The 22089-nt window shown below is 45.7% G+C and overlaps 1 protein-coding gene across 4 annotated transcripts in view; it reads left to right on the plus strand.

Annotated features, from left to right (window-relative positions):
* The first annotated feature begins 5125 nt into the window (after positions 1-5125).
* The window catches only part of Ttc30 (tetratricopeptide repeat domain 30), a 199987-nt gene continuing 183023 nt past the window's right edge, over positions 5126-22089 (plus strand). For 2 of the 4 annotated variants that reach the window (XM_075880721.1, XM_075880723.1), the window contains exon 1: positions 5126-5350. Coding sequence is in view for 2 of the 4 variants with exons in the window: in XM_075880718.1 (XP_075736833.1) it covers positions 10550-10788 (239 nt within the window). In the remaining 2 variants the exon portion in view is untranslated. Of the gene's footprint in view, positions 5351-10549; positions 10789-22089 lie in introns of those variants that run through there. The other 2 variants (XM_075880718.1, XM_075880719.1) reach the window with 1 other exon arrangement.

The raw sequence follows: 22089 nt of genomic DNA on the forward strand, positions 1-22089 counted from the left end.
GCCGTTATGTCTCCAGTTTTTCTCGCCTGTCATTTGCTATTAACGGTACAGTAAAATGAGAGTGAATTCCAAAAAACTTGTTCCCGATTGGCGTGTTCTTTTGGTTACACATTTAAGATCTCTCATTCCAATCACCTTACAGGCCTTTATCTGAAATGTTGTATTGTTAATTATGTAATTCAGGTAACCTGTTTCCTCGGGGGAAGGTGTGTGATCTACAAAAAAACTATGCGACTTGAAAATAACTGCACTCCTGTTCACGCACAAAGAATGCAGACAAAACAACAATGCGGAACAGATTTATACAGCTACAAATACAGCGCAACTTTTACACTATCAGCAGCATAAATTGGCCATAAAGGCACACAGCTACACCCACAGTTTACGCAAGTCCACCCACAAACATTCCAATCTCTCGTGAATGAACTTTTCAAATAGCTTATTTCTTTGACAGAACTGAGAAAATGGCAACTGCGCGTTCGCAAATAATACGAGCATTGCACGGCGCCCTTTAGATACCTACCGGAATCAGGTTTCTTGATTCGCACTGAGACGCAGAGGGGAGCTGATCGCCGTAAATAAATTCGACCTTGAACGGGATCGAATGTGGCCGTGCGGCACGTTTAAATAGAACGACAAATTTTCAGGGCACTAGTGTTTAGCACCTACAGCCACACGATTACGGCCACATAGAGCCTGTAACCGCAACACCCCGAGCTGCCTACATAAGCGGCTGCTGTCGTACATCCCCGATACGTAAATACGAGAAGCCATGTCGTAATGATACTTTGATATGATCAACCTGTCGACAAGCAAGCATTTTATACATCTGGTTTCTTGTAAACTTAGACAATCAATCTCAGTACGCCAACGAGTACGCGAACACGGACCACAAACACGACAATCTCGCGCAAACATAACCTCAAGATCCACCCGATGCGCAAGTACATAGCATTTAATACGAATGCACCGAGTGGATGTTCGATTTTTATCAGCCTGGGACCTTATAAACAGAGCAGTTGACGCAAAACAAGCCTTGTGATATGCCACGAAGAGCGTTCGACAACATCGCAACAATCGTCGCAGATGTCGTAACAACTACGGCGCTTACCGCTCATAACAATCGTTACGCTCATAACAATCTATACTCCTGATTCACTTGTGGCATCCCCTTGCAGAAACACACGAAAAATATTACAGTTACATCGAACGGAACACGATATTCAAGCGGAGAACTCGGGTCTTCTCAACGCTCGCAAGCAATGCGTCGAACGGCCCGGAAGGAAAATGGCCGTCGGCGCTCAGTGTTGCCCGCATGCAGCCTACCTTTGCAGTACTCTGAATTTTTTTCCAGTGACTAATTCGCATCTCTGCGTGCGGTTTTTGCGCAATTACAGCTTCCCACTGGCGCTCGATCAAAATAGCAGCGTGTCGAGCGCGTGCTGGCGGCGTATCGAAACACGGCCACAGCACGAATGAAGCGACGATTTACACCAGCAACCCGTTATTAGGAAATGCAGCCCTTTCGAAGAAAGCATAAGGCACACGGTGCGGTGGACAAATATTGCTCTTCGCTTCACAGACTCGCACCAAGAAGTGTTGAGCGCTCGCACTGTTTCCTGCCAGACAGACATACCGCTCGCGCAACCCGCTGAGCGAGACACGAGAAACCTTCGCAGGTAAGTCGCTTAGTGGTTTCCACTTGTGTACAACTCAGAAGACAAAGTAGACTGCTCAGTACAAAGTTTTCTTTTCCTTGGTGGCTCCTCCTAGGTGTGAACCGAGGAGTTCTCATAAACAGAGCAGTTGCCCGAAGAAGTTTTCACAATCGCAAGAGAGAAAGGCTATGAATTATGAATCTTCAAGAAGGCAGTGTATGGCACAGGTTGCTGAAGCACAACAACCGTAAAAAAAAAGTTCCAGCAGATGGAGCTATGTGGTAGCTGTCACCACGCGTCCCGTAGGAGTAGCTAAAGGCGTTTCAGATGGTGTGCACATAACGCACGTGGACTTTTCACTTTGCGTACGTGAAGTTCCTGCGTACGTGAAACTGAAAATGCCTATTGTCGGACCCGTGGTGTCATACTCTGCACTATATGGAACATATTTGCATTATACAAATGCATTACGCACGATCTGAGCACCCGTGAGAGTTTCTATGAATTTGCTGTGCGCCGTCTTGGGAACAAGTAGGGCATCCACGTGACTGCCATACTGGATGCGTGGTGCTGGAAACTCACAAGATTACCGTCATGTAAACCATGCGTAATACTGAAGCAATGTTTCGCTGGAAAAAAAATTGCTAAATCTAACGTGCACACGTTCCACCTGCGAGATGATCTCGGCAGAGATATATATATTTTTCTTAAACTGCAACTTTGAAGACCTGAGCACCAAATAATAAGGACTGCAAAACGCACTTCAGTGAAACCCTTCGGTAGCCCTCCATGGAGGATACTGTTCAAGAAAGCGCGCATCAAGAAAAAAGTTGCTTAATCAACTTTAAGCACTTTATTTTTAAGGCGTTCTGCTTAACTTAATGCTAAAACATACTCAATGCTAAAAGACAAGAACGTTAGAAAGACTACACTGCATTAGGGCAACCTCAATATCTTTATTTTCAGATAACACTTTAGCAACTCAATGACAGTCGACCTTCAATTATTCGTAGACTCCACGTGCAAGAAATGTTTAGACACCAGAGAAAGCTCCCAACGTAGATCTGCAGCGGAAGGTATAAACTTCCCCAGTGTCGCAACGAAATTGACGATAGCTAAGCGTGGTAGTGAAGAAAAATTCTCTCGCCAGCGCCTGGGTAAAAGATGTGCTTCGGTGAAGAGATTTGTGAGGTCTGAAGGGCCTATTCTGAAGTGTGTTTACATCTCGCATTCCGGATGTAGACAGGGTCTTTCGAAATGCACTCTCCAAATACCTTTCGTGCAGCAGTGGAAAGGTCACGCGAAGAAAGTATTTTTCTGTCCCCGATCTGGTTTCTTTTGTCTATGTTATCGGCGACCATATGACATTCTGATGAACACTTGACACCACCTTTTTCCCTATTTACACTGAGATAAGGAACGTATGCCAGTTTTTTTTTTCTATCGGGGTTGTGTTTCTCTCATGCTTCGTAAAGTCTACACATCTGGCAGAAAAGGGGCGAAATGCTATAGGCGGTGTTGGGGACTGCTCCCCTACCGCCCTGTGGAGGAAGGAAATATGGAGGAAGGAAGCTTTTCTTCCTCCGTCATACAGTGAGAAGGTGAGCTAGTTTTTCGCCGTCTTTATGTGAACCCTCTCTCACGATTGCCCTGCACTGTAGCCCCAACACGACGACAGATAACCCATCAGGCGGCTTGGGCTTTGGTGGCTCGACTATGGTCGTTCATTTCTGCGGATACTTCACTACGAAAGCTATTCATGTTCATAAATTGCAGCATGTTTGTTATACGTACGGAAAAAAAGGAAAGCGCTAATTCGTTGTACACACTGAAAAGTGAGGACAATCAAGAGCCAGCACGGATGTCATTCCTTGTACCCCATTTGTTGTATCTCAACAGAGTAGATCAGCATGACGAGAAAGAGACTTTTCTCGTGTTAATGCCTGTGCCGAACCCCCAACGGAAAAAAAAATCAAGGTTGAGTGTATGCGGTGGCAGTTTCAAAAGTCAAGTCGACGATAAATGCAATAGGTGCTATGAAAACAATTCTTGTAGGCTAGTCGCCCTTGCCTGGCCGCCTGAAATGAAACTAGCGGAAATACGATATGCAAGTGCGGTGCATTTAAACCGCACAAAACAATGAAGAAAAAACGACAAATGCCCTGTGTATTTCACCTCAGACGACACGAGATGGCATTTCTTATGGCGTCGGTTTCTTGCTTTCTAGAAAGGACGCGAACTCATGCGAGCGTGTTTTACTTACTTCAAATCACGAGCACGGTGTAAAGTGAACGAAGCCAACACGCAGCCAATGCACGCATGTGGCTCCAACCGGCTACTTATGCAGTTTCACGAGGAGTGTTAGGCTTTAGTCTCATGCGAGTATATCGCCTACCTTTACCGCAAAGGAAATTCTCAAATTGATGTATCAGGTCCGGTATCTCAAATAGAGATCGGAAAACGAACTACGCATACCTCGCCTTCCTAGAAGCTTGAGCTGAACTTGAGCTCATCGCAAAGCGCGCTACCGATGCGATCGCCGTATTTAGCATACCCGAGAGGAGTTCACGTGAGGCGCAATGATGTCTGTGTAGCTGCAGTTTTCAGAATTTTATTCTCGCAGCGAGAACCTCTTTTCGTGTCTATAACACACTACGTGAGTTTTGCAATTAAAGGCCACAATGAATAAACAACATGCACATGACTGATATTTTATTGGCGGTATACGTTGAAACAACCACAAAATTAGACATACACTGGAATCTAGCACTTAGTACACAGCGCATAGAAGCATTTAAACAACAGCTCACACTACTAATAAAGCAAAAGTGTTTTTATTTGGTCTAGCAATCGTTCATACAAAAATATTTTGCCCACCTGAATTCACCTACATCCGCTTCAAACCACGCATAATAGGCAGAGAAGTACAGAACAGCTGACACTTCGAAAGCAAAGGTGTTTTTATTCAGACTACGAATCGTCCATAGAAAAACAGAGTAATTTTGAATTTTTGTTCGTGGTATAAGTATTCATAGTATACCTTAACCAATCCATAAACCTAGCGGCTCCCCTCTTCTTGCACGCAAAGCGAACAGCGTGCTTACCTGTCGTTTTCTGGCAACGGAATGATGTATCCACGCGGTACGTCCCTCACTTGGTGCAGCACAAAGCCACGCATAATGGCATGTGCTTCTTAATAGGCTGCTGGCCACAGCTCCGGAGCGCTCTCCGGTAACGTACGTGACCCGCGATGTCATGCAAACGCGCCAACGCGAGCACTCCATCGTTCTTTACGAGAGGGAGACTGGCCGAACGGCAGCTGACGAGACGCCAAAGAAACAAGTGAGAGTGCCCCCAGTCGCCTCTTCGCTTACATCCTCGCCACGCAACTTCGGCGGCAAGTGCGTCTGCGCCCCTGTGCGGCCGCCGTTCGCAATTGTTTTTCGCGCTCATTGCCATGGCAGCCGACTCGCAAAACTGACGCGCGTGCCTCACCGCTACGATCACAACAGAGACGGCTGTTTGGCAGGGAAATTAGAGATGTCCGTTCCATGCACTGGATTATCGTTCTGAAGTTTTTCCTTTACCTAGCGCAGAGACTTTTATTAATATCCATGAACTATAACAGCAAGCACGCAGCTTTCGTTGGGTGCAGATTATAAAATTCAAGGCGTCATTGTTCAGCGTCGAAGGTAAGTAGGATTTTATACTCGAGCGGACGTGAAAGAGAAGTACTGTTTGTCTGAGCTTCAGTTAGTCAAAAAGATCTCACCATCGTTGAGATCAGGTGCGTACACATAACTTTTTTTCAGGGGAAGGGGGGGGGGTGGCACCTCTTCGATTTCAGGAGAACAACCCCTTAAAATGGCCATTTTTCGCTTCCTACGCCATAGCGCTTAAAGGCGAAGCTGAAGGGTCCCCCAATTTTTTTACTTTTTAATGAGTGCAATAAGAAAATGAACTGCGCATGCATTTAGTTTTCCGGCAAGCATTATAGCTGACTGATTGCAGGGCGTGGAGGAAGGAATAAGCTGAAGAGAGGCTGCTAAGTTACATTCTGTTAAGCCGTAACTACGGGAGAGTAGAGGAGTCCTCGCAATTATGGGCATTCTACCGCGGCTCGCGCCCACACAGTGGACGCGAGCGAGAGAAAGGCGAGCGGACTCGCCGGGCGGCACCGCCGCTGCCACCTGATAGACAAGCCGGAAAAGCGAAACCTCTTTGCTTATCACGAGCAAACCTGTGGCGATACTCGCCTATTGCGCCTTTGTGCTATTCGCAGCCTCATTACGACTCATTTTTGTGAATCTACAATCCACCTGCAGCTTCTTCACTTCGTGGTATTTCCGCTGAACACAAGAGAGCACCGTCGCGAATCAGCGGGATAATCTGCGTGATAGGCTGCTTTCTTCTGCACATACAGTAAGTTTGGGGCACGCAACATGCTGTAATCTTGAAATGTTATTTAAGGTGTGATGGTATTTAGCCAGATGGAGCGCCCCTGAATCATTCTTTGTCATGTGTGTCACAATGCTAGCGCGAGTATGGTTCGCAGCAGCGTGGAACGGGCCGCAACCATATTGAAAAAAAAAAGAAAAACTTGGCCAAGGAAGCGGTTATTGCGCGCAAACGTAAACAGAAAGCGATGATTCAAAAGCTGCAAGGCATGCGCGGTAGGCGCAGCACTGTCACAGCGCAAGCTAGAAAGCGGCCTTTCAGAGCCTTTTCAAAACACTCATTGGGTAACTACTGCAATCGCACTACTTTCTTGGTACCCACTAGGGCAATAATAATAAACTTTTGGGTAGTAGGCCGGCATTCGCTATGCTATTTTTCGTCATTGTTCTTAGAACTGTGGTATCCACTGAACACTTGCAAAACGTATTGTGCCAATTGTCGATGCAGTGGCTGATGATGATGAAAAATCATGGCTGTAGTGGGTATGCACCACAGATATAGGGAAAAAAAAGAACAAGCTTTTGTAATATGTTGGAGCATTGGACGGCCCACTCGTTATGCTAATCGCATTGTGCGACGACTCGTTGTGCTTTCGCTGTTTTAAAACGCTTTATAAATCTCAATAACGCGACTGCTTTGCCAACATCAAGCCTGCCTAAGGCAAGTTTGACAAGTTACAAACACTGGTGTAGCTCAAATGTAGAATACTGGGCTGGCACCCAGCGGACCCGGGCTCGAGCCCCACTGTGTCCCTAGTGCAAGGTATTTTGTTTTCTAATTTTGCGAGATGTGGTTACGGACACCGGTGGTGGCGGCGGCCGCGGCAGACAACTTGCAACTGCGCGTGACCCGGAAAGTGATCTCATAACAGCTTTCGCTGAAAAACAATGAATCACCTGTGCTCGGCACATCTAATCCTTGACTCGGCAAGCTGCGGGGAGAACAGTGGGCCATGTTGCACAGTACTCACGAATTGAAACAGGACACTCGTAGCGCGTGGCCGCCAGTGCATGTGCCGCCGCTCGTGGGGGCTCGCGGAACCAGGGTGTTGCTTTGTGGTTTAGAGTGAGAGAGAGAACACCTACAGAGCAGGATTACTCCTTACGGTAGCTAAAAAGTTGACATTTAGTTCACAAAGCGCACACTGTCAGCATCGTGGTGCAAGGCCCGCGCGCTTTAGCATGCGTGCAGCCCGAATTGAGTGGACGGTGTGCCCCATTTGAGCAGACGGCGCCCTAGATTGCGCGCTTCGACGATGAAGCACGTAGGCTGCGCAAGTAAGATATGGGATACAGCTAAGATATTGTGCCTGACATGTGCTCATAGACGTGATAAACAGCTGCACAAAAGCAGTTTGTCTTGCTTTTTGTAGGAAAAGCAGCAGCCATGGGCCTGTTTCCTTGCACTATAAAAACATTTTTGTATTTTGTTGTTTCACCCCAAGCAGCCAATTTCGCGGCTATTCTTAGTGGCAAGTTTTTGTAAAGCTGCTGGCCACGGAAGAACGAGCTAGCTTCTGCCATATTTATTCAACAATAGGCCACAGTTTGCCCTATCGAGACTAATACATATTATTTATATGTTCCTTAAAGGCAAGCCAGTTACTCATTTTTTTTTGTTGCCGAGGCAGAAAGCATGAAGAAAACTTTCATTGTTTTATGGAGGTGTTTATCAGGTATACGAAGGCTCTCAAGGTGCAATCTAGAATGCGTATTACGCACCGCCTCAATGGGCAGAACAAGAGGGTCGTCTGCTGGCGCCGCAATAGACGTCAGACTCTGCCTAGGCAGCGCTGCGAAAAACGCCGCCACCATCGCCCCCGTCGCCGCGTTGGTCATAATTGTGTAGTGCACAGAGAGCCGTCCGCAAGCGAACATGCATAAGCCCTCCTCTTTTGTTGGTCTTCAGGCTCGGTTTCCTGAAAATCAAGGACCTGGCAAGCTTCTTCCTTCAATACAAGCGTGCTTCATGAAAGTAGGAAGCTCATCAAAACGAAATGCAGACAGACATGATGCAAAATATGTTGAATTTATTTCGGCATGCAGCACCTGGCAATTTAGGTGCAAGCGAGCATTGCATATAATCGAATTCAAGGCAAGCACTAAACTGAGTGCATACACGAACAATCTATCCAATCAGTGTTACAAAGCTCGCTTTAAGCGCGAGACAGACGTGCGATTTTCTCTGCGATTCGGCGTGCGGTGTGACGATGCGACTGCCGGAGTGGTGATGTTTCCTGACGTATCATCGCGTCGCACCGCCGCATAGCCGGTGCGGCGAGCATCAAACCGGCCAGATATTTTCGTCGCAGCATCGCACCGTCGCATGGCAGCAGCCAATCATAGCGCTAGCATACGAGCGGCGTCATGATGCTAGTGGCGCCATCTCCCTGTCGCCGCTCCCATCACACGTGGTCCAAGGCCCTAGGCGAGTCGATGGAGCGGTGCGAGCGTGGATTTGCTGACATCGCCAACTGCGGTGGCGTGAAAAACATCGAGTACATTGCCCTGGTGACGTTATATTATTCCGGATTGAATAAAGTGATGCTTGAAGTGTGCATTTTCTGCACGACAACGCCCTTTTTGACTGCTGACCCGCAGGTCGCGGGATCGAATCCCGGCTGCGGCGGCTGCATTTCCGATGGAGGCGGAAATGTTGTAGGCCCGTGTGCCCAGATTTGGGTGCACGTTAAAGAACCCCAGGTGGTCGAAATTTACGGAGCCCTCCACTACGGCGTCTCTCATAATCATATGGTGGTTTTGGGACGTTAAACCCCACATATCAATCAATGAACGCCCTTATTGAAACCGCTAGCGAGATCGGAGATTGTGAGCAGCGATGCAAGGTCATTTTGCAGGTAAACACAGCTACCGGCGTCTCTGCGCTGGCTCGCTTCGCTTCCACCTTTGCTCTTCACATCGATGGAATTGATAAAGTAATAATGTATGCTAACGCATTACATACGAGCGCGATGCTTGAAAGTGTTGTCAAAAACAAGCGTTTAATGACGAGCTCGCAGGTGAACGGCGTAGGCGACGGCTGGCACCCGCGATGCTAGGCCTACCTGTTGGAGTCGTGAATAATCAGCTGTTGCCGTGGTTACGACGTGCTTGTCGTTCACAAATGCGATTTATTAATTGTTTTTATGGAATGAAGCGTGGCTGTGCAATGTTGTTTGTTTTCAGCCTCATTACGAGGATACCAAGGCGTTCGACCCTACATAGCGAGGCGCCACATGGGGGCGGAGCCTGCCGCTGATAGCTCCTATGCCCTCGTTTGTCCCGAAACGTCGCATGCGGCACGCCACACTATACGACGCCGCATCGCACGGAAAATCGCACGTCTGTCTAGCGCTTTATGCGGCACAAATCGCTCGGGTGATTTTCGTTTTGCAGTTGCATTCTTGCTTGCACTTGCTTGCAGTTGCTTGCTGTGCATTGAAGTGTTTTATTACGCATGCTCGAATGCTCTGACGGTTGCCTTCCGTGTGTATATACTGCAAAGGGGGATACATGCGTGTCCACTTACTCAGTGTACCACGAAAGGCAAAACCGATGCCTTCGAGATAGCTCCAGTAATGCCGGAGACCAAAAAAAAAACTATTTGTGCTCATAATAATTTTGTGATTTACCTTTATGACGCACGTGTTTGCATTTTCTTAGTTAAAGCCGGCACTTGAAGCCTTCAAAGCCCTAATGGGCGTGATGCTGTGTGGTGGCGATAACTTCAGATTATCGGTGGTCGCAGCGTGTGCTATGTCTATCGCGGCCGGGCGTCACCTGGCTACTGTTGCATGTCGCACACCGCGGACAGAGGGTCTGTTAAGGTTCATATTGAAAGTTACCCCAGTTTTTCGTCAATGCTACTGAAAACGATAACAGGAGACCTACATTATCACACTTACTGAAACGAACCGCGGTGGAGAACGCCAGTATTCGCATACCCAACGCGTTCGCAACGGCCTGTATTTAGCGCTCTCACCACTCTGCTTTGCAAAAGCTGCGGAAATCAGTAAAACTGAAGCCATCTACGCCGTTGGCAATTCCCAACGCAACAGTAACGCAGACTGGGGTCTTTTTTCTTAGAGCGTGGAGCCACTTCGTCTGCTCTTGTTTCCACGGTCATTCAGGTGAGTGAACCAGCAAGCACTTAACGGCGGTTCGGTGGCGTGTCCAACTATCGGAGAGAAATTCGTAGCTCTTTTTCTGAGCGCTCGATGCGCCAATACATCTAATATTTAGCTCAATCGTCCTTTCGTACGCTGTAGTGCACCTGGTTGCGCAGCAAACTGTGCAAGAGAGTCGGGTTTTGTAATACTCAAAACTGCATCGATAGGTGGCGTTGCGTGTCCGCGAAACTTCACAGCCTGACGTCTATAAAAGTGGTGCGCAGCGGAGAACGAGTGAGGTCGACATACGAAGAGATGGATTGATATGGCTGTACCCTTTAGATCGGGCGGTGGCTCGCGCCACCAAGCCTTGCAGCACCACGCTGGCAGTGTACACATGGTGAACTACAAGCCGAAAATTTGGCGACCGGAAGGAGTAATCCTGCTCCGTAGGTGTTCTTCCCCTCACTCTATACCAGAATGCAACACATTGGTTCTATGCACACTCATGAGCGGCGGCACATGTCCCGTCGGCCACACACTCCAAGTGTCCTATTCCAATCCGTGAGTACTGTACATTGTTCCGATATTTGTGACCGTCGTACACGAGAACGGCTCCCCATCGCCTCTCGCATTAAGAGCCATAGACGCTGCCGTTCTCGCCTAGGAATTCTAGGCTTCCTTCGCTGAGGCACACAACAGCACAGTGCCGAAAGAAAACGACGAAGATGCATGCGGCACCAACCATTTTCACAGAAGTGGCCGCGAACGTAACTGAACGTAACCTGAACGTAACTAAATGTGCTATAATAGTTTTTCCGTTGGACGCACCAGTTACTATTTCTCTTCAGTACCATCAAGAAATAATACCCCAGGTTAATTGTAGTAAATATCTGGGTGTACTGTACGATCAAAAACTGAGCTGGCGTGACCACATTGAATATATTAAAATTAAGGCTACACGCGCTGTTGGAATGATAAGTAGGCTTGGCCGCCTCCGTTCCGGTCTTCGCAGAGATACGATGATCATGATATATCGCATGTACGTTCGTCCGATTCTCGAATTCGGATGTGTACTATTCTCTGGTGGACCAGCATACAAAATAAACCCTCTCATTCTCTTAGAGCGGGAAGCCCTACGTAGTTGTTTAGGTGTGCCAAAATTCACAGCTAACAATGTTTTGTATCAAGAAGCTCGGATACCCACCCTTGCTTGCAGATTTCGTATTTTAACAGTAAACACCTATTTAAAATTTTCTGAATCTACTTTGAGAAGGCGACAATTTGTATTCTTTGCCGAGCCTGGTGTCTTTTTCAGTGAGCATTGGTCCCGTGTATATAAACCTCAAGTGCTATTTGTTCAAACACTTCTAGATGCTTTAAATGTTAATATATTCGAGATCACACCATCTGTCAAACCAATCGGCCAAGTGCAAATAGAATTTGACGATATCTTCCCCATGAACGCTAAACACTTGCCCTCTAAATATTTGATTGGTTTATTAGAACAACACCTGTCTCAATTAGGTACTAATACAGTAATTGCAACAGATGCATCTATGAGTGGCGAAAAGGCAGGTGTGGGTACTTTTTTTTTCTATATCATTATTCTGGTCATTTTCATTACGCCTCCGAGATTATACACCAATATTTGAAGCGGAATTAACGGCCGTTATACTAGCTATTCGTAAACTTCCTGCGACTCATTCGACAGCTGTGATAGTGACTGACTCGTATTCCGTGTGTTCATTCTTATCATCGTCTTCGACATCAGCAGTACTAGAGACTTTTAAATCATTAATCCCAGCAAACATTCGTCTAGTGCGAATGATATGGGTGCCAGGCCATCGTAGTATATTTATAAACGAGATGGCTGACAAACTTGCGCGAACATCTCTTGATCTTCCGATTGTGCCAATCATGCCTCCTACAGCTTATGTAACAGCAGCGAGGTTTACAAAACTTTCCCTTCTTGAAGACTCATCAAAAACCATGATACTGAATCCAGATTTCTCGCACCTGCACTTCACATGGAATAATAAATGGTGTCCCACGCGTAAATTGGAAGTCTTGGTAACAAAATTACGTTGCCGTGTACCACCTCTTAATTTCTATTTAAACAGGTCTGGTCTGGTGCCATCCCCTCTGTGCTCAAGCTGTAAGGAACCTGAACATATCGACCATTTTCTTATCACATGTCACCGATTCAAAAATCAAAGAAAAAACTGCTTCGAAACTTTATTCAGAAAATTAGGAATAACACTTAATACTCCCAATATTTTGTCTTTTGGGGCCATTTCATTGGGACATAGCGACAGGAACATCTGCGGGGCTCTCTGCGAATTCATACATAACACAAGAAGATTACCTTGCTGAGTCAGCCATCAGCTCTCAAATTTTACTAGTCACACTACCACTTATTATTTAGCTGATACACTGCAATGATTCAACTTTCAGGAGAATTTCATATAACGATCCCACCACAGATATTCAACAAATTCTATTATTTCTCCCCCCCCCTTTTTTTTTTTTCATTGCGCCAAATTATTTCACAGTCAAAACACAGTAATCATATTTCCCTAATCTAGAAAATCTATAGGTATTTAGTTGCATTAACCACCGGCTTCTTGGCCAATCCCCCTTAGTGGGTGAGAGCCACAAAAGAAAGGAACAAGCAAGCAAGCAAGTGGCCGCGAGCTTCAAAAATGACCGCTTTCGACCTCAAGCGAAATAAACTAATCTCGCAGCCGCGAAGACTAACGCTCACTGTAGCCTCCTAGCGCACTGCGTCTACTGTTAAGTGCAACAGCAGCATAAAAATGCACATACAGAACTCCAGCCGGCTATCAACAACGTGTCATGGGAGTGGTGATGCAGAGGACACGTGACACCGGCATGCCCACCATGTCCTACCGCACCCTTGGAAAAGCACGTCAGTTCCGCCACACTTTTCGCTTTGCAGCTTGCATCGCAAAGGCCTCTTCTTAGCTTTCCTTTCTCCATGCTGCATGATAATCAGATATGCAATCGCATGCTATTTTAAATAAGAGGAATACCGTAAGCTCACATAAAACGACACATTTCATAATTTCCTTTCTTGGAATCCAATACTGGATGCGTTGGAAGCGTGTCATGCTAATTGGATGCATTTGTAGGCAGTGTGTCATAATTGGCATCTAAAGGGGGTATGCGCACCTGCACACATTTTTGTTGATATGGTAGGCAATGTTGAAATGCATAAATAAAATTGATGACCCCTTTGTAGTAAGCAGGAAGGTTATACTACCTCACGAGCACAATAAACCTATCAACAATGTCTTTCACAATAGTAAGGTACTCTTTAGCAATACGAGATCGGAAAGCTTGTCTGAGAACAGAGTATGAGCGGTCACCGTGCTTGGCTACTGCTCCGAATGTCGCTGCTTCGATCTCGGCCGTGAAGGCCGCATTTCATTTGAAACTAGGTTTTGGAGGCCTGTGTATTATGGGTTGTCCGTGCACGTTAACGAACAGCAGGTGATCGAAATCACCGAAGCCCTCCACTACAGCGTCCGTCGCAATCATTTAGTGGTTCTTAGACGTACGCCCCGTATATTATTACTATTTTATCACTAAGCTTGCCCCGAGCAGACGCTCACTAAGCAATAAAGTGCACAGAAACTTAATTCGGGTGGTGACGCCACCTTGAATGTTTTGTACTAAATGTCATTACGTGAATTAATTTGATGCCACCTACTGGTTCTTACGTTGTACCACAGGAAACGGGTTTGAACCTTTCAGGGATCTTTAGGCTCGGCTTTTTTTATACATACTGCGTGGCATCATGGGCTATGGCAGGAGTGGCGATAAAGTCTCATTTCAAGCGCAGAAAAAATCGGTCATCGGTAAAGCACAAACAAACTGAGGCAAAGCATTCCAATGGTCAATTGTTGTAGGAAACTAGCTATATTTGTACAAATCTGTTCTCGATTTAAGCGGCAAAACAATAAGATTAGGCGAGCTACGAGTGCAAGAACATTGAGAAAACTGAAAGTACTGGCTTAGCGTAGCACACCGTGGGGATTCAATGAAGGCATTCATGAATTTTAGGCTTTCGTTTTGGCGAGGTGTTGCCAGAGTAGTCAGACTTCAATTGTAAGTTTGGAATAGGGAGAAAAGTTCCGATCGTAGCGACGGTAGATAAAAAGAATAGCTTTTTTAACGGACTCAATCCTGTTAATATCGTTTTGATGAAATGTATTCCAAACAATCAATGCATGTTCTAGGACTGGACAAATTAGTGTTTTGTACGTAAGCAGTTTAATTCCTTGACGAGCTTTGCTCTAGATATGCGTGCTCTAGGGTAGATTGTCAGTACATGGAAGCCTTAGATACTTTTACTCGGGCAGTTTGGGTAGAGAAGAAATATTGAAAGAGTACGAGAAAACTGAGGGAGCTAAACGCCTCGTGAATGTCATTGAAACAGTTTTCGTGAATTTTTTTATTTATTAATTTCAAATACCTCAAAGGCCCTAGCTGTAGTATTGCATGAGGGATGGGTGATATTGATTACAAAAAAAAAGTGAATCGAGGGCAGTCTTGAATTGATGAGGGTCAGTGTAGTGCACGGTAGATGCAGGCAGATGGTTCCAGTCCTGTGCTGTTGAGGCCAAAAATGAGCGAAGATGGGCAGTGGTTTGTGCTGGCGGAGGGTATACTGCTTTTGCATTGTTTGTGCGGCTGGATGTGCGATGAACTGACAGGATGGCTGGAGTTTCGATGGGAGCATGATAAAATTTGTGAAACAGGCATAGTCGAGATATGAGACGTCGTGTCTCTAGATCATAAATGTGAGCCTGGGCTTTAAGTTTGGAAACACTGGAAATATAAGAATGCTCAGAGTAGATAAATCGTACAGCATGGTTTTGAATTGATTCTAGAACGCTGCTTAAGTTAGATTGATGATCCCACATAAAGCACACATATTCTAATTTCGGACGAACAAACGTAGTATACGATATTTGTTCGACTGATGGGGGTGCAAGTTTTAAGTTTCTACACAGAAATCCAAGAATGCGATTCGCGGTATTGACTATATTAGTGACGTGGGCTGACCAGAAAATGTTAATTGAGAATGCGACACCGAGATACTTGTAGCATTCAGTGGATGTTACTGCGGAGCCGGAAATGCTGAGCGGTAATATGGCGTGCGGTGAAAATTAGCAATGAAGTTTTCTTTACGTTTAAAGCCATTGACCACTTATCAAATGACGATTATATAAGGTTGAGGTTGTTTCGTAACATTTTAATATCTGCGCTATTTGCTAAGGAACGGTATACGATGCAGTCGTCTGCAAAGAGGCGAATGCTAGAAGAGATGTTTGATAGATGGTCATTGATATAAATGAGAAAAAAATGGCAGCATATCCACGGAGTGAATGATGGAGAGTGGGGGCGAAGCATTCGTCCGTCCATGCGTCCGTCTGTGTGACCGTCCATGCATCTGTTCGTGCGCCCGTCCCTGCGTTCGTTCATGCATCCGCCCCTACGTCCGTTCATGCGTCCATCCATGCATCTGTCTGTGTGTCCGTTCGTCCATCTATTCAACACTCCAAGTCCCACCATTTCACATCTTTTTATCATATATTCCCCATATAGAAGCACCGCCATTCAGTGGACATTCCAAGGACTAAACGAGAGGTGGCACACGCACACTTTCTTACGGCTTGCGCTTCGGGTCTACTTCCCACCTTCAACCACCTTGAGTTCATGGTATATACTAGTTCACTGTATTCATGACACTGCGGCCCAATGCTCGCTAAACCTTTCTAAAACCAAGGAGGTTACGCCCAGCGAGTATAACGTAGCACCCTTTTCCTGTCAGATAGTGCACAATGTACATGCCAGTGGCTGCTAATGTGAAATGAGAGACAGGAGGATTCAGCTTTTAATTTCTTACGGCTTGCGCTTCGTATCTGCTTCCCCCTTTAACCACCTCAAATTCATTCATGGTATATACTAGTTCATTTTACTCATGGCCCTGCGGCTCAACGCTCGCTAAACCTTTCTAAAAGTAAGGAGGTTACACCCAGCGAGTATAATGTAGCAACCCTTTCTTGTGCGATAGTGCTCAATGTACATGCCAATGGCTGCTAATGGGGATCGCAGCCGGCGCGTTGACTAAAAGACGAATGCTTCTGTCTCTCATTCCCCATTAGCATCTATTAGCATGTACACTGAGCGCTATTTTTTATTGTTAAACAACGCACAGAAGAAATCTCTCACCGGGACCACCTTGGAGGTCAAACGTTATACCTATTTGAGGTATGTGCTACTGGTGGTTACGTACTACGAGGAACGCACAAGCCACGCCATAAGGAGCTTCGCCCCTAAAATTAATGGCCCAAGCACTGTCAATAGCCGCAGACCAGAGATTACAGAGGAATGGCTAGATGAGATGAAGTTAGCATGCGCAAACTGTTGATTGATTGATTTATTGATTGATTGATTGATTTATTGATTGAATTGTGGGGTTTAACGTCCCAAAACCACCATATGATTATGAGAGACGCCGTAGTGGAGGGCTCCAGAAATTTTGACCACCTGGGGCTCTTTAACGTGCACCCAAATCTGAGCACACGGGCCTACAACATTTCCGCCTCCATCGGGAATGCAGCCGCCGCAGCCGCAAACTGTCGACGATTGGTAAGAAAGTTTCGAAACCAAATAAATACATTTGAATTAATGTTGAAACGAGAAATCTTTAGCAGTAGCCGGTTATCTGGAACCTTATCGAAAGCTTTTTCAAAGTCTAAGAAGAGGGCGTCAACAGGTATGCTTAGAGCGAGTTTAGAACTGATATCGTGATAAAGTAGAGCTAGTTGCGTGTCGCACGAAAGTCCTGAGCGAAAACCATGCTTACTAGAATGAAAAAAAAAAATATTGCTCGTTTAGAACTTGACAATGTTATAAAGGATTACACGCTTCATTAGCTTGGAGCAAACGCAAGTAAGAGAAATGGGGGTGATAGCTGCTGCAGAGAGATGAAGGACCTTTTTTTTGGGGACTGGAACAATCCTGCACACTTTCCAGTCCATCCGTACCACTCTCGATGATAGTGAATGCTAAAAAATATGGCAAAGGTGTACTAACAGTTGATTTTGTGTTTTTGAGCATTTTTGCGTTAATATACCATCGATGCCGCATGAAGATGAGATTTTTAGTGAGTCTTTGAGTTTAGCGATGCCGTTTGGGGAGAATGTTATGTCAGGAATCATATTATGGTTTTAAATAGACATTGCAAGCAAGCTGTCGAAATGTTCATCGGTAAACACGCAAAAGAAAAAGTTGTTTGGTTTTTCAGCAGCCTAATGATAAGGAATCAGCCTTATAATCATGATCAGCATCTTGATCAGGATACTCTTTACAGGCATTGCACCATGAGCAAATGAACTTGCATCCTAAATGTACTATGCAAAATCCTCTTCAAAGGAAGGTTTCAGGGTACATATACATAGGGCAAGATGCGCTGCCTGTTGAAGTGGCAGCTGTCCACTCAATATTTTTATAGCCACCAGCCTGCATTGATAAACTCCTCGATGCCCAAATAACGAGCGCACTTAATCTTGATTTGAGTGATGAGGCCTCGATAGCTGTATACTGCCGATAAATGAGCTCTGTTTTTGAGATACACAGTTGATTTGTGATGCAGAAGGCTTAAGAAGGTTTCTTTAGAAAGTTGTTTGTGATTCCTATAGCCCCGCAGAGGTGGCGACGCTGTATCAATTCCCCTTTTCAAAAGCTGAGACAAATACAACCACAACTGATGCCGATACAGGTATTAGGGCTCTTGAAGAAAACTCGATTGCGCCGTGTATTGAAAGAAGGCGAGGTGTTTTGGCGCGTCAGGTGCAACATTGAACCAAACGCGGCACGCAGACGCAGCAGCGGTAACTTTGTGCAGCAGCTTTATTTAGCTCCACAGTGGTTCCGTGGTGTGGCTCGAGCCAATCAGGCTCTGAACTAAGGGCCTCACACAAGGACGACTATTTTTTCGGCATGAATGAGTGAAAGCTTCTCTCTCTCTCCACAGTTGAGGTTTTTTCACTACACGTAGTGTTTTTACATCTAGATGGCAAGTAGCTGCTCGAGTCAGCTTTAGGGCGCGTGCCGGCATGAAAAAAAATATATTCAAGGCCCTCTACCAGCGCTTGACAGGCATTTATTGTTGCTATTTTACCACAGGGACATATTAGAAAAGGAACAAAACATTCACGCATAAACAGCAAATTTTCACACAAGTATGCACAACACAGGGATCGAACTCGGAACCGCACACACCGACAGCAAACATCATATCCATTACTCTTCAACGCTGTCACTTGCTTGCTTGTTTTTTCGCGGCGTTATATACACACTAAACGAAAATGACCTTAAATAACCTCAAAAACTGGGAAAACTACTTGTCCTCTAGCACACTACCTTTTCTGGTTTTTTTTTCTTTTGACCACCTACTATCGAAGTAAAAATTTACTCTCAAAAGCTAAGTGAGTTCTTGAACGTAGGAAGGGTAGTAATTATTTACCCCAATGAGGTTCTGAGCGAATATAGAGAGAGTAAATTTTTACTACCTTCACAAGGTTTTCGAGGTGATTTCTGGGAGTTATTTCTGGTAGTAAAAAATAAATGTGGACGGGCGCATTTACCCAGTCGACAAATTTATTAAATATCAAATGATGGCAGAATTGATGACACATAGCTTTACATACAGACAAACACGCCCACAGAACAAGTGCAGAATACACCACTGCAATAGACTGCTCGGGTTACTCGACTGCAGTTCGACAATCTGGTATATTTAGGCACAACTTTTTTACCAGCCGTGTGGTACCAGTGGGAGAGTTTTTTTTTTTTGCATTGATTAACAACAACGGTTAAAGGTGCAAGGGTAAGCTTAAGATGGGCTGCAGGGCGCTCAATGTCACATCGACTATTTATTATAAATCTACCCAATCTCACCTTTTTGATTACCCAACAATTACTTGGCATACCGGGCTCTTTGCCCCACACGTGTTAGCACTGCTGATGCGCAAGTTTATAAAATATACCTAAGTACACACATACCATGGCAGCTCAATGATTTTCTTTGAGCGACGGTGCACAAACACAGTAGCAGCACGTATTCATGAAACGGGCGTAGAAGAGCGGTCCACGCTTGCATACAAGCTGCTTACCGACGGCGTGCTAGGCCTTTTCGAGGAGCACGAATATGCGATGAAACACAGCTAGCAATCAAAGAATTGACATCCCGTGCGAATTTCATCGTCATTTCACACACAAATGAACACGTGTCCGCTATCTGTGGAGTCTTACGGAGACGGGCCGATGTATCTGCTTCCAACGAAAGAGACGGCCCGTCTCGGTTTTCTTCGTGCTCACCGGCAGCCGCTTGTTGGTTCCGTCTGCCTCGTATCGGCTTCGCGCTACATGTTTGAGAACAGTTGGTGCATGAGGTGGGCAATTCGGGCAGCACATTACTCACGCAGACATCGCCTACTGTGGAACAAAATATATGTGACGCTTCTTTCACCTGCCCCGGTGACACACTCCCACTGGTCACTGGCGGCCGCGGCTCAGTGCCGACGACAGAGTGAAGTGTTTTGCTTATTGCTTCTCCAGGAAGCAACCACGGACGCTGACACCAGATTGATTTTGGTACTACTGGCAGGTTTTCGCGATTCGGCACGGAAGCGAGATATCCGTGACGTGCAAATTCGGAGGCGCTCGGAAGAGCACGGTCGCTCGATGATGTAGAGCACACGTGGCATCCATCAGCTCAACCAGGCACACAGATCCCGAGCTTGAGAGCCCTCCCCCCCCCCCCTTTTAGGGGCGAAGCTCCTTAGGGCGTGGGCTGTGCGTCCCCTGTAGCCTGTATGTAGCCACCTCTAGTTTAGTTCTTGCAGTGTTCACTAGATGGCGGTACCGTCCCCTGTATGTAGCCACCTCTAGTTTAGTTCTTGCAGTGTTCACTAGATGGCGGTACCGTCTCCTGTATGTAGCCACCCCTCGTTTAGTTCTTGTAGTGTTTACTAGATGGTGGTACTTGTAGCTGATGATGAAAAGATGCAAGATGTTATAAACTAGAAAGCGGTACTTGTAGTTGATGAAAGACGCGAGATCTTATAAAATAGGAATGATGTCACATATGGCGCGTGTCATTGGTTGAAGGCAATCGTTCGATTTAGTGCGGCGACGTACGCTTGGGGGAGCGTTGTAATAAAATCCGTTCGCTGTTGTCGCGCGCTCGGATTCGCCGGATGGATAAGGCTGCACAGCGGAGAGAACGCAAGGCGGCAGCAGCGCGCGCACGCAGACAGAATCCCGATGTGCGAGCGCGCGAGGCAAGGGACATCGCAAGCCATCCATCGTCTAAGAACAAATAAAAGTTGATTTGTGTATATACACACACAGCGTTTCTCACGTCTTTACATGATGATCGACTGGGCGAATTACACGGAAGATTCACAGTTTACCGATGAATCCCTCCGGAGCTTTGCCCATTCATCATCATTCACCCCGTGAATATGCCGTAATTTTTTTCTTTTCGTTCACAGAATGCTGTCCTCGCTCGTTGTGCATATGCTGCCCCCACTTCCAGTGAAAGTGCGTTGACTCGAAGTCAGTCATGAGGCACGACGATGCCAAAAAAAAAAAAAAAAACATCTTGGTCCTCGCGTACCTTCAGGATTCACTGAGAGCGTCACAAGGGGGGTATAGGGCAAAAGCCGCCGAAGCAGCTGCACCTTGCAGTCACGTGGTAATAAACTCTGAAACGCAGGTTAAAAATCACGTGATAGAAAACTCCCTACGAGGTAAAACTGAATTTTGACATTCTTTTACTACTTACCTGAGAGGTGGTGGTAGAACTATGTCATGTACCATCTTTTACTACCACAGGAGGTAGTAATTTTAAACGCAAGAGAGTTTTCAGAGGTCATGAGCCGCAAAAAACCCAAACTGTGATAGTTTTCGCTTACAGTGTACGTACACAGCAGCTGCTAACCTGACATATGTGTGCTTTTGCGTTATCGCCAGCTCATGCATTGTGGGGCGTCATGCAGAAGGAAATCGCATATTTATGCCAGCACGTGAAAGGTCAGCAAGGGAGAAAAACTTCAGTTTCACGCCAAGCAAGGCAAATGCGCGACGTCGCTACGGCTTCTGGTTGTGATGTCATATTCTGTTTTTTCTATTAGCTGTGAGTTGTCCCGTTGACGTAGACGGTGGGAACGAGCCGCCAACTACTGGATACATGATCTTCTATAAAAGTTACATGTAGCATTAATCGAAACGCGCAAGAAACTTACATCTTCATGTAGAAACAGTGAAGACATGACTGCTTTCTTTTTTACATGAGAACGAATGACCTTGTGCGTGGAAACAGCAAAGAGGTGCGCAAAAAAAGTTAAAGATTTATTGCCTTTAATCATCACTCTAACAATTCGAGGAATTTTGAGAATTCAGAAATGAGCACAATTTTGACTGCCTCCATAGAGGCATAAAAATGAGCATTTTCTTTGTTTTTTCTACCCTCACAAGAAGGTCCCTCCATCTCATCCACATTTGACGCCGTGCAGCTTATTTGCGTGCTTCGTAGACCTATAGGTCTAGAAAGCAGGCAAAAAACGTGTATTTTATGCACCTAATCTAGCACAGGAATTTGTCAGCCATAATTCAATCACTTTATTGTATTGTAATTTATAGAAAGATGTGGTAGGTTGTCTAGTTTTTAGAGAGTTAGGGGCCCGCAACAGGCACTAGCTAGTGCACGTTTGAAAGCACATTATATAAATCGCTTCAAAGTTTGCTTTCAGAATAAGGACC

Source organism: Rhipicephalus microplus, chromosome X, assembly GCF_043290135.1.
Source record: "Rhipicephalus microplus isolate Deutch F79 chromosome X, USDA_Rmic, whole genome shotgun sequence".
NCBI lineage: Eukaryota > Metazoa > Arthropoda > Arachnida > Ixodida > Ixodidae > Rhipicephalus > Rhipicephalus microplus.